The sequence below is a fragment of the Pleurodeles waltl genome, chromosome 6 (assembly GCF_031143425.1).
Source record: "Pleurodeles waltl isolate 20211129_DDA chromosome 6, aPleWal1.hap1.20221129, whole genome shotgun sequence".
NCBI lineage: Eukaryota > Metazoa > Chordata > Amphibia > Caudata > Salamandridae > Pleurodeles > Pleurodeles waltl.
The window spans coordinates 1,676,814,421-1,676,832,021 of record NC_090445.1 but is presented as its reverse complement, the minus strand read 5'-3'; the positions used below and the strand labels follow the sequence as shown (position 1 = coordinate 1,676,832,021).

Here is a 17,601-nt window from a genome sequence, read left to right as displayed (position 1 = left end):
AAACATCCACAAATAAATGGATGGTAATCAACTGTAATTCATTTTTGTATTTAGAGTGAAATACTTACATTTATTTTGTATTTGTTTCACAATGGCTGCGAACACGCTGCCATGAACCTGTTACTTTTAGATGATTAACAACAAACAATAAATTTACATATACTTGGCTTCAATATTCCAGAAAACTATATTTTTTGTTAGGACACCAGTGTAGTTTCATCTCGCCCGGTGCTGGTCCAGGCCCCCAACCCAAAAATTCACAAGACTGCACATTTCTTGAACACTAATTTTTATTCTACATTTCTGAGAAACTCGTGTTAGTGCTGACTTGCATTCCTGAGGTATGAATAATAAGAAAAGAGTATTTGAGCACTTTTGGGGTCTTTTCAATTCTCAAGCAATAGGTATGTCGAACTGTGCTAGGAATTTGAAGTGCTTCTTAAAGGTGAGGGCAGCTATTTCACATGTATTCATTAGGGAAGTACATACCATGCACATCGACCATGCAACAAACTGGAGACAATATTATGGTTAAGGTGTTGGTTGGAGGAGACTGAGAATATGACTCGATCCGAAATGGTCACCTTGAGAAGACTGTATCCCTTCTGCTAGCTCTACATTGTTCCCACCCGACAAACAGAATGCCTTGTTAGGGGAAATGAGGCAAATTTGCAACACTGGGCAGGCAATGACCTTACGCAAATAATTTCAGCATGACTTCCTTTATTGATGTCATGCTAGCCAATTCTTGCTCCCTCTACCGGTACATGCCTATACCCACGCTTACACTCATGTGCTTTTCGAATGTGTCCAAACTCAGGGATGTGAAGTAATACTGTAATGATGGAAATCCCAATTGTCTAGTTAATGATGAGTATTAGCTGTATGTATGTCAGAAAAGCTATATCTTTAGTTGTGCAGTAATACAGCCTGACAGCGTAATGTCACTAGTCAAACTTAATACTGTAATGTTTTTTAAAGACTCGATTTCCAGCAATATAGTTAGAGTAAGTGGCAAAGGTGAGCAGAAGAAATAGAACTGTGTCCATCCAAAAGCAGAGTGTCAGACCCCGTTCAGGGTAGGGGGTGAGGGAGGGATGGGCACGGGGCAAGCAGTGGCAGCTGGGACTCAGGGCTGGAGAAGTCTTCCCTTGATGGTCTGTGGTCTATCCTACTATGGCTCTGCAATCTGGACCAAAGACTACCCCTCTTTAGAACTTTCTTCTCAGTGATAGTGGTGACGAAAATTCACAGGTTTATCAGGGAGGGGGAAAGGGGGTGCTTCAAGCTAAAAAGAAAATCAGGAAAGGGGGTGCTTCAAGCTAAAAAAAAAATCTATCGCCCAGGATGCAATAATGGAATTCACAACACAGTGCTTGTCTTTGTTAAAAGAAAGTACTTTAATAAACAAAGAAAACCCAACGCTATACAGTAAAGTCTTAGATGCAGATGCTTTACTGAAGCAAGACAGGTGTACTTGAGGCTAGGATTCCCACTTACCCTCACTTTCGCCCCTCTTCCGGGTTCAACTTCTTTCTCAGACAGTTTTCAGCCACAGGTCCAGCGTTACCTCCTTCGATTCTGCTTGTGCACTCAATTACTCTAATTTGTCTCAACTCTTGTCTGCTCTCCGGCCAGGTGGAGCCCCAGAGCATACGTCTAGCTCTCTCTGGACAAGACCGAGGAAAAAGCACGCTGCCCGAGTTGTTTGACACTCACGTAAAGTAATGAAAATAAACAGAGGAGGCCGCCACCAGAAATCAGCACAGGTTCCATTGTAGTTGCAAGTCTTCGGCTTGTTGCAAGCCTCTTTCTGGGTATGGGCGAGTCGGTGGTGGGCGGCTGTGTATTCAAGGGTAAAGAAGATTCTATGGAGGCTTAGGCCACTTAGTCACCGTAGATCAGTCCACTCAAAAACAACTTCACGATGTTGCAGCGATACAGACTCCTCAGCCACAATGTCACAATGCTGCAATGGCATGGTTTACTTAGACACAACCGCACAATGATGCTGTAGGTTCGGCTGCTCAATGGGAGAGACTACTCCAGTCCCTGCAGCACGCAGATGGCTCTCCTCCCTGGGTACAGGGACTCTGCAGCACCTAGACAATCAAACTTCCTGCACAATTGACACGTTCCTTCCCTCTAGCAGCAGGCAGGCTGTACTCTACACCTGTGAGAACCTGACTGTCAGGCATACACCAGCTCTGGATGGATAGCAGCACTCAGGCCAGATGTATCAAACAATTTTGCATTTGTAAACGGAGCGAATTGCAAAATTCGTCCGTTTGCGAATGCAAAATCACCTTTCTGAATGTAAGAAAGGCATTCGCAGTGCAATTTTAAGGAATCGCTAAAATAGCGATTCCTTAAAATTGCGACCCCATTTAGAGAATCGCAAATTGCGATTCTCTAAATAAGAAATCGCAAATAAGGAATCCTTATTTGCGATTTCTTAAGCACATGTATCAAGCAATTCCTTAATGCGAATTGGGCATTAAGGAATCGCTAATTACCACCAAGTTGAACTTGGTGGTAACCATTTAAAATGCATTTTTAAATTGTACATGTAAGCACACATGCCCTTTTGGCATGTGTGCACCTTACATGTCCCCCCAAAAAAATTGGGGTGCAGCAGAGGTGGCCTTAGGCCCCCAGCACCCTGGGGTTTTGCATTTCCAAAATTGCGATTTCTGGTTCAGAAATCGCAATTTTGGAAATGCAAAAAATCCGCAGATATGGGCCAACAGGCCCATAGCTGCGAATGGGGCCGGTATCGCAATTTGCGATTTGGTAATAGCATTTGCGATTTTTAAGAAATCGCTATTACCGAATCGCAAATGTAATACATGGCACTTTGCGAGTCGGAAATAGCGATTTCTTAAAAATCGCTATTTCCGAATCGCAAAGGGCCGTGATGATACATCTGGCCCTTAGAGTACTCTGCCGAGCTCTCTATCAAAAGAAAGATGAATTACTCGCTCCTTCAGGCAATCAGAATACATCCATACCAGTCTTTCCCCAGAGATTCATTAGGAGGCCGCAGCTACATGGTAACAAGGCAACAGATGTATGTAATCTGTCAGTGGTAGATGATGCCCCAATTCCTTTCCACTCTGTAGTGTAAATGTCAGAACAATACTGCCCTGAATTAGGGTTTGGTGGATGCAACACATGCACCAAAAAGCAGCGGATGGCCCACACCATGTTTAAAGTGAACAGATACAAGCTGTGGAGGCCTAGCTCTAGCCATTTTACAATTATTGCAGTGTAGAAAATGATAGTTTGAGGCCATTTTGACTTCAGGAATGGTCCTCGGATTAGAAGGTGCCTAACACATAGGCTTAAAGGAGTGCGTGCCATCAGGAACCATATTGCCACTCTTCTTGCTCTGGACATACATGTATCCCTATACATATATCTATACTTTTCTGAATATCCCAGGACAATTTCATGGACTTGGGCTGCAAGCTATTTCTGACAGAAGTACTGTTGCCTTTGCACCTATTCTTCATTAAGTAAACCTTCCTAGACTCACTCCATTATAGTGTATGTTCTGGTTTAAATGGTTATGTGCTGTGTCTTGCTTTCTCTGGCTGTCAGAGAACAACAGCTATTCCAAAGTAAGCACTATGGACAAAATGTTCCATGACAGGTAGTGTCATGGTTTGCACAACCAGAAACAATTCTTTCCTCAAGTAAGCACTTCATTTCAAAGAAACAAGATAAGACACTGAGGCCCTCATTATGAGTTTGGCAGTCGGACAAGTGGACCGCCAAACTTGTGGGCATGGCAGTGGAGTCCCCCCGAGCTTCTTAGAATGTTCCCGCCGGGCTGACTGGCAGGAACATTGTAGTGCTACGATATTGGTCTTGACTACCTTAGGGGTGCGGAGGCCAATACCGTATCACACAGCACCCTCGGAAAGCACACTGTTTGCACACCCTGGCGGTTCTGCACACCAAGGTTGTAATGTGGCGGTCGGACAACCACAGTTGCAGCGGTCCGACCATTACCACGAGGCTTGCGGTCCTTGGACCGGCAGCCTCATAATGAGGTCCTAAGTGATGTATGAAATCTGACCTTAATTGAAAGAACAAACATATGGGGAGTATTACAAGAAGTGGTTCAGACAGCCAAAAACAACATCTCAATCTCAATCACACACACACACATATATATATATACATATATATATATATATATATATATATATATATATATATATGTATATATATATATCTTTTTCTGCCCCAAAAGGCTGAGCTCTATGGTTTCAACATGGCAAGGATATCTGCTGTACTGTCTTCGGAACCCAATGTTAGCTGAAACTATAAAACCATCAGTCATAATGCCATTAACATTAACCTAGAAGGGCAGAGGTTAAACAACAGCCTCTATAATGGTTCTTATCTACCTCCACAGCAGCGCCCTGCTGGATTAAAGAACGCAAGGTAACATTAGCTAACCAGAATATTTTCTATGTTAAGTAAATACATAGCTTTCAGAATAGGCCTTCTGTGTCAATTAATAATGCTTACTCCACACCTCAACAAAAAGAGGGTGAGGTTGTTATGATATTTTTTTTAGACTAAAACAAGTGAAAAAAGTGCCTATTTTTTGCCCTACCGCTCTTTATACAGTAAACCCTTCACTGATACATTAATCAAGAGAAGTTTGTTTACTTGAAGATGGGGAGACCAAAAATTACAAACTTCTCAACATGTTACACCCATACAGTCGCACCTATGTGGGTGGTGTGTATCTAGGTAGGTGGCTCACAGAGCCTTTGTAAATGTTTATGTGAGTGGTGCTTCTAAGCAGCTACACCAGGTGCAAGCAGCATTCTGCAAGACAATTATAAAGTATGGTCTACATCTTGCAAGTCTATTGGCTACATTTCAGATTAGTTATTCATTAAATGGGAAGAGTGTTAAATGCCCACATCACAAATGTCTTCTGACTGCATTTCATATAATATGTTGAAGCACAGAACACACTTTCATGTGGCTGAGGTAACTACCAAATTCTGTTAGAAAGAAAGTGGACATTCTACCCAGAATAGAATAATTCCTTCCTTCTTATTAACTGCTGTGTTGTTGTCACACGATTAGAACATTTCTGCCACTGTATTAGTTTGTGGCACCTTTGGAGTACGTGTGCATTTTCATGTCTGCTTGTCCACTTGGTCAACAGTTTGTTGGCCAGGAAAAATAATACAGGTGCACGCCAGCATATTTTTATTTCTCTGCAAGGTTTTGGCCCAAACTTTAATTAACCCTTCCATGTAGACTGAGACAAAGTTTTGATCAAGGTTCCTTGGTTAAAAACTCTTATATATATATTTTTTTTTAAATGGCATCCAAACTAAATGGATTTTCCTTCTGCCAAATAGTGGGAACATTGAAGTGAGTAGAGCAAAATATAAGAATATTTAAAACTTTGTGAAATATGAGGATTAGCTCCTTTGAGTAGAATGACGCATACTCCATGCGCCTTGTCTTCATAAAGTTCAGAAATGTTTCACAGTCTATCTTTGTGTCTGTTAGTAGAAGCACTCCGACATATAGACCAGTAGGGACCCTAAAAACCATGATTTTCTGCATACTAACCACAGGGATCATTGGAAGTTAATTCCCAGAGAACGAAAAAGGTTAAGATTGAAGAATCAACCATATCCTTCTGTCACGTCAATATACTGGACTAAGCAATGTCTCTTCCTGGTACACTGACCTCTGAAACGGACTCCTGTTGCAGGTAAGACGGGAGGCGTAGACTGACAAGGGAGTCACTTTTTTTTCAGGAGGTGACAGTGCAGCCTATCAGATAGTTGCTCGCCTATCTGGTTCTTGCCAGGATGCAAAACAATATTCTGCCCCGGGAGGGACAGGAAACATGCCATCCAATAGATATCAAGTCAGAGCAATCCCTTCTGAACTTTTCCTCACCGAGGCCCACTATGACAGAATATTAGATAATTGCGTGGACTACAGAATCAAAGAACCTTATTTATATATATATATATATATATATATATATATATATATATATATATATATATATATATATATATATATATATATACACACACACACACACACACACATATATACACTCACAGAAAAAAACCAAAGGTTACAAGGATGTTATAGTTAGGTTTTGAATTTCCTTGCACAAAACCATGGAAGATTCAGAAGTTATAGTTATCTCAAGTAACTATAACTTGCGCTCTAAGGTAACTATAACGTGTGCCCCCACAATGCACAGTTTTCTCATCAATAATTTTATTGCAAATGTTACAGTGATAATATCAATGATGCCATAGAAGATGCCATCAATGATGCAATATGTGGAGTAATTAGCTGTGCGCAAGTTAGTTACCTTAGGGAGCGAGTTATAGTTACTTGAGTTAAACATAACTATAACTGCTGAATTTCTATGGGTTTGTGCGAGGAAATTCAAAACTTAATGATAACGTCCCAGTAACCTTTGTTTTTTTTCACCAAATTTCTATGTTTTATTTTTAGCACACAGACATAAATATAACCAACCTTTCGTCATGCACGGCGGGGGATGGCCACAGGGCCTGGCATACAGCCAGGCCCGGTAGCCAACCCTCCTGCACTCACCCAAACCCAAGCTGTGCACAGGCTTTGGGCATGTGCACCATTATGTTGGATGTTAAATTCTCTGAAACTGTGGATCCACCAGTGATCGTCAGATTGGACAAAAAAAAAATTGGGCAATTTTTTGACTACCGGGGACCCCCCCTGTGTGCCATATGAGGTCAGGATACCTGTATCCTGACCTTTCATGTGTTTCTGCAGTCTTCTTTTCCGGCCTGAGCCCATGCAACAAACAAAACGGCCACGCAACTTTTCTGTCAGGTTGCATCAGGGACTTGCTTCTCCCCCGGATTCACGGTGCTATATATCTATATTATTTGGCCATAAATTACTCCAAAACCACTGAATGGATTCAAACCAAACCACAAAAAGTGTGATCTGCGGAACAGGTTGTAGCTTCCTGCCAAATTTGGTTTCATTCTATTCAGCAGTTTAGGCTGTAGGCATTTCTAGAGACCCTATAGAAAAATGAATTAGGAAATAGGATTTTGGGACCCCTCACTTTTTTTTTCCTCACCCCCCTACTTGAAGATCACCCCAAAACTACCAAGACAGCACCAGAACTGACCAAAGTATACGTTTTGAACATTTTTGAAAGTTTCGTCAAGAGGCACCAAAGTTATCGGCAAAACAAAAAAAAACGCTCTGTAGATGGAAACAAGGTCCTAACTATGACTACCTGCTGGCGACCATATATATATATGCGCCACTAAATGCCATTGCACTCCACGCTACTCTACCACTGCACTCTACACCAGCACACTCTACACAACTGGACTGTCACTGTACTCTACGCCACTGCACTCTATGCCATTCTACTCCACTGCACTTTGACACTTTACTTTTCACACTCTACCACTGAACTCGATGCCACTCTACTCTGCACTACTCCACTCTATGCCACTGTACTCCTCGGCACTATACCCCACTCTGCACCACTCTAAGCCACTGCACTCTATGTCACTCAACTCTACTCTGCACTCAATGCCACTCAACTCTACTTTGTACCACTGACCTCTACGCCACTCCACTCTACTATGCACCACTCTAATCAACTAACTTTTAGCCATGCTGAACAGGCGCCATGGTGTGGATAACATGGCTAAAACACATTGGCAACACCAACAGCTCTTGCATAGACGAGTCCTATTGACTTTGCCAGTGCCTGTTCTTTCATGTATGCGTAATTTTAACAGGTTCCGGAGTTGCCAGAAAAGGGAGGGGGTCATAACCTCTTCCTTTTCGAATAAAACTCTGGAAAATTGTTTCATCAGTTTCTATGTCATGTACAATGAAGCTTCTACATTTAATTGCACCCATTTGGTGAATACAGATATTCTTAATCTACAAATATATAAACACATGGTCTGAGAACTGTATCTCTTATTGTTAAATATTTTAACAGCAAAGTTAAAAGAGACAAAATTGTAACCGACTAAAACATGAAATATAACAGAGTGCCTTACTCTTGGAGGCACAATAAGCAGCTAGAAAAGCAGAAAAACTGAAAAACAACTTTGTGGGGAAAAGTCCCATTATACAGCAGATACAAGGGAAAGATGCAACATTAAAATATTAACAAGCAGGACTCTCAGTTCCCAAGGTTTGGATGTATTGTGAAGGAATGTAGTGCTAAAGGTTTATCAGCCAGGTAAGAATCTTATACACCGTTCCTGAAACTATAAATCCACACTGTAAATGTTCTCCTTTTTGCAATTTGAGATAAAACCTATTCTTAAGACAGGTTGTTTCAATTTTGCATAACTCACTTGTTGCTCAAAATGCATTTGAAAGCAAGATAATAAATATATCCAGGTGTTCCACGTGCACCACACATTTGCCAGACTCCATCAACATATAATACTGGACATGACTTTGTGCTTTATTAGTTAGTATTTTTCTCTTCTGACAATTATTTTCATTTTTAAAATAAACTCATAACAAGCTTTGTTAATAACAAGGGTATATTAGAAAACAAACATGTATATTCTTAGTGGTTTTATGTGCAGAAATAATTGACATTACAGTTGTTTTCCTTGGCACAATCAGAAAACTGGTTAGCTATGTATTTACTGCCTCACTTTGACAATACCACAATATCGGTCATCAATAAATGTTATAAATAAGTGTTTGAAAGCTCCGGAAACAGGCTTTGTTAATAGATTCTGCTTGGATAGGTTCATGAAACCGGTTAGTTGAGTTCAAGGAAAATGTTACTTACCCATTAGACATCTGTTTGTGGCATGTACTGCTATAGATTCACATGCTTTGCCTAGGTCCGCCATCTAGCATTGGGTCTGGAGTGTTACAGGTTGTTTTTCTTCGAAGAATCCTTTTGAATCACGATATCAGGTGACTGACTCCACCTCTCGGTGACAATGCGCAGGGGCATCGAGTCCTTTTTTAGATCGCTTTCCCGCAGGTGGGAGAGGTACAGAAGTGTACAGACAGTAATAGGAAAAGAGATGCCAATGCAATGTATTTACATATATATAATATTTATATGAGAATGCAACTATTACAGCCACAGGCATCCGGGGAGGAGGGAGGGCACATGTGAATCTACAGCACTACATGCCACGAACAGATGTCTACTGGGTAAGTAGCATTGTCCGTTCAATGCCATGTTTGGCTGTAGATACACATACTTTGCATACACTGTAAAGCAGTCTCTCCAAGTAAGCGGTGGCTAGCCTATAGGAGTTGAAGTTGCTTGAAAAAGTGTTCTGAGCACAGCTTGGCCAACATTGGCTTGTTGATGTGCTAAAACATCTACACAATGGTGTTTAGTAAATGTATGTGGTGTAGCCCAAGTAGCAGCTTTACATTTATCTACCAAGAAGGCCATAAAGCACCCTTCTTTCTGGTGTAATGTGCTTTGGGGGCAATAGGTAACTGCCTTTTGGCTTTGGCACAAGTTTTAATACACTTGACTATCCATCTAGCTATACCAGTTTTTGATATTGGTTTACCATTATGCAGCGTTTAAAATGCTATAAAAAGTTGTTTGGATTTCCTGAACTGTTTTGTCCTGTCAATATAATATGTAAAATACCTTTTAACATCTAGTTTGAGAAGAGCTCTCTCGGCAACAGTATCTGGGTGTGGGAAAAAGAAAGGTAACTCAATTGACTGACTGATGTGAGATTGTGAAACTACTTTTGGAAGGAATTTAGGGTTTGTTCGAAGAACTACTCTGTCTTTGTGTCACTGAAATAATGGTTCTTCTAAAGTTAGAGCCTGGAGTTCACTTACATGTCTTAGGAAGTAATAGCTACTAAAATGGCTATCTTCCATGAAAGGAACTTTAACAGGCATGCATGCATAGGCTCAAAAGATGGACCCCTGAGTCTTGTAAGATCATCATCAAGGTTCCAGGACGGTGCTGGGGGAACCCTGGGTGGAACGACTCTTAAATCCTTCCGCGGAGGCGTTGATAACCGGAATTTTAAATAAAGAGATGTGTTGTCTGTTTTGGAGGTAAGCAGCTATAGTTGCTAAATGAATACCATTGGATGAGTATGCTAAGTCTGAGTTTTGCAAATCCAGTAAATAACTAACAGTGTCTTGGGCTAAAGCTTTTTCAGTGGCTCAATGTGTTTAAGTTGACAGTAGCATACAAAACGTTTCCATTTTGCAGCATAACACTGTCTAGTTGTACGTTTTTCTTGCCTCTTTAAGAATATCCATGCATTCTGGTGGAAGATTTAAGTAATGGAACTCTATGACATCAGGAGCCATTTCGCAAGGTTGAACGTTTTGGGATCTGAATACCTGCTCGGACCTTGAATTTGAGTAGGAAGGTCCAGCCTGTTGGGGAGTTTCTTGTGAGAAACTACAGGCAGATCCAGAAGTGTTGTGAACCAAGGGTGATGTGCCCATGTGGGAGCTACAAGGATTGTTGTGAGTGAAGTTGGTCTCAGTTTGCGAACTAGAGATGGAATGAGTGGGAGAGGCGGAAAAGCGAGAGCAAATATTCCTGATCAACTCATCCATTGAGCATTGCCCTTGGACTGAGGATGCCGGTATCTGGATGCAAAGTTTTGGCATTTTGAATTTTCTGTGGTGGCGAAGAGAAGGACTTGTGGGTTGAGTTCCTTGCTGCATGCTGCTGAGGAGTTCTGCAAACTGGTTGTCCCTGCCTGGGAGATACTCTGGTCAGTAAGCGAATGTGATGGGGAATTGCCCATTTCCACATTGTCTGAGCAAGAAGGGGCAATTGAGAAGCATGTGAGCCCCTCCCCCTGTGGCTGTCATGTTGTCTGTACCGACTAGAACCACTTTGTGGGAGAGTTGTGGTAGAAAGGCTTTTACTGCTAGGAAGACTGCCTGTAATTACAGTTAGTTGATATGAGAAGCTTGTTGAATTGGATCCCATATACCTTTTGAGGTTGAAGGGAGCTCCCCAACCTGTCTGTGAAGCGTCCGTAGTGAGAGTAATTTGAGGCCCCTGGGAGAGGTTAATGGGATTCCAGCATTGCAGAAAGCGATGAGTCTGGCGGTCCAACACCACCAGATCTTGGATATGACCCTGTGACTAACACCAATGGCGAGACAGACACAACTGTAAGGGACGCAAGTGTAGTCTGGTATGAGGAATGATGGCAATGCAGGATGCCATCATCAGTAGTATCTGCATCATTAACCTCACTGTGCAAGTGTGGTTTTCCTGTAGCTGGGAAAGGAAAGATTGAAAAGCTTGATTTTGCACTGGGAGTCTATATGCCAACCCTGAGTGAGCATTGAGAATTGCTCACGGATAACGCTGTATCTGTAATGGCTGGAGATGGAATTTGAGAAAGTTGATTGTGAATCCCAGGTCTACTGTGATTCGAGTATGGACACTGACATTGTTGGATGGTACTGGCTTTGATGATCCAGTCGGGGAAGACATGGATGTTTTGTCTTCTGAGATATGCTGCAACTACTGCTAGACATTTTGTGAAGACCCTGGGGCGGCTGTGATCCCGAATGGTAAGTTTTTGAATTGATAATGTTTTATCGCAATGAAAAATCTGAGGTATTTGCGGTGTGCTGGATGAGGATGTGAAAGTATGCGTCCTTCAGCTCTAAAGCGGTGATGAAGTCACTTTGTTGTAAGAGTGGAATAACACCTTGAAGAGTGACCATATGGAAATGCTCTGAGAGAATGTATAGGTTGAGTGGCCTGAGATCTAGAATAGGTCTTAGTGACCCATCCTTCTTGGTAAGGAAGTATAGGGAGTATACTCCTAACCTTTGCTGTGAGAGAGAAACTGGCTCTAGAGCCCCTTTGAGAAGAAGGGATTGTATCTCTTCTTTCAGAAGAGTAAGATGGTTTTGTAAGAGTTTGTGAGTGTGAGGAGGAATGTGTGGTAGAGTTGTAAGTGAGCTCCAGACAGTAACCATGATGGATAATTGAGAGACCCATTGATTAGTGCTGATATTAGACCATTGTGGGTGGAAATGAACTAGTCTTCCCCCTACTGGAGAAGTGTGAACCCAGGGGAAGGTGGAAGTAGTCACTGGCATATGGTAGAGGTAGATCCTCTGGATGTGAATGCCTTACCTCCACCTTTATTGTCCGCACCTCTGAAGGAACCTTTATTATAGAAGCCTTGTTTGCTCTGAAAGGTGGAAGGTTCACTAGAGGATGGTTTGAAGCTTGCCCTGAATTGTGGGCAACGAAAATTACCTCTTGGTGGTGTGGTGAGAAGCGTCCCCATAGCTTCTTTCTCAGGGTCCTTTTTCCGTTTGTCTACCTCCTGACCAAAAAGTGTTCCCTGTCGAAAGGCTTATTAAGAACTGCCTGCTGAATTTCTGGCTTGAAGCATGAGCATAGAAGCCAAGCATGCCTTCTGGTAATATAGCTAGTATTAATACCACGTGCTGCGGTATCTGTGGCATCTGTTGCATACCCGACAGAGTTGGAAATGGCCTTTTTTGATGTCCCTCTGGGAGGTACTGGAGAAGATCCTCTGTTTTGTCCCAGTGGGCCCTGTCATATTGTGCCAAGAGTGCCTGGTACTCAATCTTCCTGTTCCTTTTTAGATATAGAGATGGCGAGCGTCCATCACTTCTAGAATAGGCTCCACTGATGAGGCTGCTTCCGAGGAGTGAATGGAGTCTCTGGAAAGCAGGATCTTCCGTTTCAATGTTCTCGGAGTGGAAACTGTGTGTCGGACCCAAGCCGTTGGCTCTGAAGCTGAAGGCTTCTTGGTCTGCACTGAAACACGAAGGGTCGATTCGATCCCGAGGCTGTGTGGGATGCTGCTAAGCCTAAGGTCGATGCCGAAGACTGCTTAGTCTAGGCAATTTTAAGGTGTCTTTCGTATCTGACCCTGGCCAGAAGGCAGTGGCAGTCCAACGACTTGTTTGTGGGTCTTCTTTGGAGTCTTTGAATGGGAGGTGTGGGCTGATGTACTCATGGGTTGCACTGAGGTGAGAGGCTGGCTTTCTATGTCGGATTGTACGTCTGACTCTGAATTTTCTACAGAGAAGGCCTCCTCATGTTCGATCTCCTCCTGGGCATGCTTTTCCCCAAAAATATCGGAAGTGTTGTCTGGTGTCTTCGATGCTTTCTCCAACCGACGTGCTCTTCGGTCCTGGAGGAACTTTTCAGATAGAAAATACTGACAGGCATCGTAGCTTTCTTCTTTATGGTCTGGGGGGAGGCACAAGTTACACACCAGGTATTGGTTGGTGTGTGGGAATTTCCAATAGCATCGAGGGCAAAACCGAAATGAAGTCCTTTCCATCAGCCCTGCATATTTCAACACCACGTGGAGGCGTAGGCCTGAGACAGGTGTTGGCGCCTCGAAGTACGATGAGCCAAGTCCTGACGCAGAAATTCGGATCGACTACATTAGGTAGAGAAACCGCGATCAAATTGCAATACCTTCGCTGAAAGAAAGACTGAAAAGAGCAGTTCAGAACAGACCGAGCCAAGGTATACCGGAGCAAGAGGAAACACACATCCGAACTCGACGGCAGAGAGAAAACAATCTAACAAAGGACTCAATGCCCACGCGCAGGATCACCGAGAGGAGTCACTCAATCTTTTGACTCAAAAGGATTCTTCAAAGAAAAACAACTTGTAAGACTCTGCATCCAACACTAGATGGTGAAGTGATGCAAAGCATGTATATCTACAGCCCCACATGCCCTTGAACATTATCTCATCAACAAATAAAATAAAAAGAGTCACTAATGACATACCTTGATTTCGTATTTATCAGCACTTAGAAGAATATAATCTCCAGGATTGTGCATGAGAGACTTCACTTCGCACTTCTGTAAAACTACCTAAAAAGAAAAAATATAAATGTCTAACCAAGGTGTGGAAACTTATTCAAAGAAAAGGTTAATACAGAGAAAAATGTAGGTAAACCCACTTTCAGGATCTGGTTTAAATCTGTGGTCTTACAATAATGTACTATTCTTAAGGTACTGTGAGACTCCCTGTAAGAATGATGAAAGTCGATACCAGAACTAAAAACCTTGTAAGGAAAATAGTATTTACTTGCTAATGATTCCGAGTTAAACGTTTGTGGTAATTAAGACTCAGGGCCTGGTTGTATGGAAGATCGGGTGACATTTTGAAGATGTTTCATAATACACTATTCCAATTTTGGCTTTTGACTATAGTTAACATTTCATTGGCACTTTGGTGGGTCTTGCTAATACTGTTTTTTTTATTTGGACAAAGTCATAAAAACCTGACTTCATTAATTCATTAGTAGTTAACTTTTGTGATGCACTTTAAATGGTCTACTCCTGTCTGACAGTTTGTTTACCAATAAATTATTTTTGGGGGTTAAGTCAAAAATGAAAAGGTTGCTTGCATTTGAGTTAGTAGGGAATACATAAAAATGTAAATGTATTTATTAAGTTTTACATTTAAGAATTTATATGCAACCACTTACATCATCCAGCAGCATAGAATAGTGAACAGAACAAATGCCCTAGAGTTCACCATAGCAGTTCTTTGTAAAAGACTTCTTAACCTGATATAAATTCAAAATCTCTTATAGGAGCTAATTACGTAAGAACCGGGTCCTCCTCTATACACGGACTGACAATCGAAATTGAGGAGCCTTAGCAACGTTCTTACCCAGAGTAGCACCCCCTTTACTATCTTTAGTTGTTCTAAATATTACCCAAGAGCCCCAGGACAGTCAATGATTGTCCTCTGACATATAAGCCAAAACTGGTGCCACTGTAGTTATGAGCAAGAGATAGAAAGCACTTCGAGTGGGGGGAGGAGCACACAGGTAAGAAAGCAACGCAGGCCTAAACGACGGCTGGATTGTATCTTTCTACTAATAGTTGATATCTTTAAAAACTGTCATAAGGCTGGTCAAAAGAGTTGTTTGATTTGTGTATGCACGCACACAAACACACATTTCTAAGAAATCGATGCCCTATAAAAATACCAACAAGCATCCATATGAAAAATGTGCTCTACCTTTGTTACCCATTCAGTATGTCCAGTTAGTGTATTTAAGCATGATCCTGTTGATAAAGCCCACAATTTCACAGTGTTGTCTGCAGAGCCACTGACCAAGATATCAAGTTCATCACTGTAATCCACACTAAAAACTAAAACAGAGATATAAAAAAAAATAGCATTTAGTAACAATAACGAAAAAGTAGTGTATGTACTGGACAATTTGCGTTTACAGGCTGCTTTACATCAACGCAGGACACCTTGAAGCTGTATATTTAAAAAGCATGAAAAATGAGTTATATTGTACTGCAGATCTCTTAATGTAGCAGAAGTCATAAAATGCACTAAAGAGAAAGGTGTTTGGAGATGCACAACCATATACACTAGTTTATTAAACTTTTTTTGTACAAAGGATAGGTAATAATTTAAATTAAAACTATTTAAATCAGTATGCTGTAAGTGGAAGTGCTGATTCCAAATAACTTAATCACACTGCTCAGCTTTGTAATTATGAATGCAAGGACGAGGGGTGTGGCCACGCAGTCGACCAAGATGGCCGCACGGCGCTGAAGGTCCGCGCTCGGATCCCAAGCAACCCACCAGAATGAGCTGATAGGGCACTTTTCCAGCCTACAGGAGCTAGAGGAGCAACACTGGAGGTTTGAGGCACGGGGGGGGAATAGAGGGGGTGGGCACAGTAAAATATATGGTGGACCACGTTTTGTTAGCGGCCCGTGCACATCCAGCCAGGCGCCTTGGAGGCCCAAAGGCGACAGTTGACGTTGTGGATGGCCGTGATTACGGCCCGCTGGGATTAGCCACTGTTGAGGCACGGCGACCAGCTAGGGCCCAGAGACCGCTGGATTGCGACGGAGTGCCCACCCTTGGCCCCCCCATGTCGCGCTGCGGCTATGTAACCGCAAGTGGAAGGGTTTCCACCATATGACTGCCCGACAACTAAGATGCGCTTGGGGCCCTTGATCCGAACTGCTCCATCCCACTGGTGGCGCTGGTGACTCCACTCCTAGACGGTGGGGTAACAGCTGCCCTCTTCACCACGCAGTGATATTACAGTGCTTGATTGGCGGTGCCAGCCCACTGAAAGTATTGGCTAAGGCTGGTGGACTCTGCATTCCTCCTGACATGGGCTGCGACATCCCAAAGCAGTGGAAATTTCCGTTTGAAAAGCAACAGCCCTCCAATATGGCCACTGTGCCACAGCCCTCCAATATGGCCACTGTGCCTCTTGACCCCCTCCAGTACCAGGGTGCTGTTGTGTCCGTTTCCGGGCTTCACACCTGCTGTGCAGGATGCTAGATAGCAGTTCTCTAGGGTCAAGAGGGTGCTGCAGAACCTCGATATTCGCTATGGAATGCTATATTTGGCCCGAGGTGAATGGTAAACCACGTTACTTTGATAACCCTGGGGATACCACGGCCTTCTGCAAGCTACAATCCAAGCAGGGTTTATCGTCCCGTGGGACTGTGCTGGTGCATGGAGATTTGGATGTGGAGCCCTCCTCTAGCATGGACCTCTTCCACCCGGCCATTAACATCCAGGCCGCAAGATATTTGGCAGCCGTTAAGGGACTACTTAAGCACATTAGACATAACTGCTCTGAATTCACAGTCATCTGCCAAATCAGGATGACCACACAACCTCGCCATCCCTTTATTAACCACTTTGCCTCTATGAGACTGCTTAACCATCTCTTTGTGATACTGTAAGAGCCCCTGTTATTCATTGTCATGTTTCATGCTGCAGGACTGTCCATCATGCTTTCACAACTTTATGATATATTGTATGCTGGAACAATGATTATTGTGTAAGTTCGTGGATTTGCCTCGCTACACTTGCATTCCTCTGTATTTTTTGAAAATGATAAATAAAGAATTTTACAAAAAATGAATGCAAGGACGGAATGATGACACAGAATGTTAGCAAGGGAGAGGACGCTGATAGTGTTCTTTTGAAAAAACAGTGCAGGTTTGTGACTGTATGCTTTCTAAATGTTGTTTACATTACAGTAAATGTTTACATCATAGTGCATATAAAGGCAATGTAACTGTAATGTAAAAAAAAAAAAAACACTTTGTAGCTGAGTGCATAGAATTAGTTTTCATTGTAATTACCATTTAAAGAAGGGATCGAGTTGTGCATGAGGGTGTTAATATTCAGAAATATTTAAGTATATCTGGAAGACTGGTCCAGCAAGACTCCGGCAGTACCAAAAAAAGTCTACAAATAGGCTATTCTGATTTGTTGAGCAAGGTTGTGGTCACTTCGGTACCGTGAGATAGAATGATCTGACTTGATGTTCGCAACACTGAAGAAAATGTTGCAACCACCATTACAGTTCCAAGACCTAAAAACAATTGTCCACATAAGGGGGGGCGGGGAAGGCAAACCGATCCCTCAGGGCCATGTGCTAGGGGACCCTCCCTTATGTCAATCTAAAAACAAATATTTATTTTGGTTCCCGGGTACCAGCACTCAGTATTGCGGTACCCAGTACAGTACTATGTACCATTTTAAGAAAATTACAA

General features: G+C 42.4%; 1 protein-coding gene across 3 annotated transcripts in view; it reads right to left on the bottom strand.

Moving 5' to 3' along the window:
- FBXW2 (F-box and WD repeat domain containing 2) overlaps positions 1-17,601 on the bottom strand; it is a 71,122-nt gene that overhangs the window by 9,901 nt on the left and 43,620 nt on the right. For all 3 annotated transcript variants that reach the window (XM_069241694.1, XM_069241692.1, XM_069241695.1), the window contains 2 exons: positions 15,074-15,207; positions 13,825-13,911 (listed from right to left, as the gene is read on the bottom strand). In XM_069241694.1, coding sequence (XP_069097795.1) covers positions 13,825-13,911; positions 15,074-15,207 — 221 coding nt within the window. The remainder of the gene's footprint in view (positions 1-13,824; positions 13,912-15,073; positions 15,208-17,601) is intronic.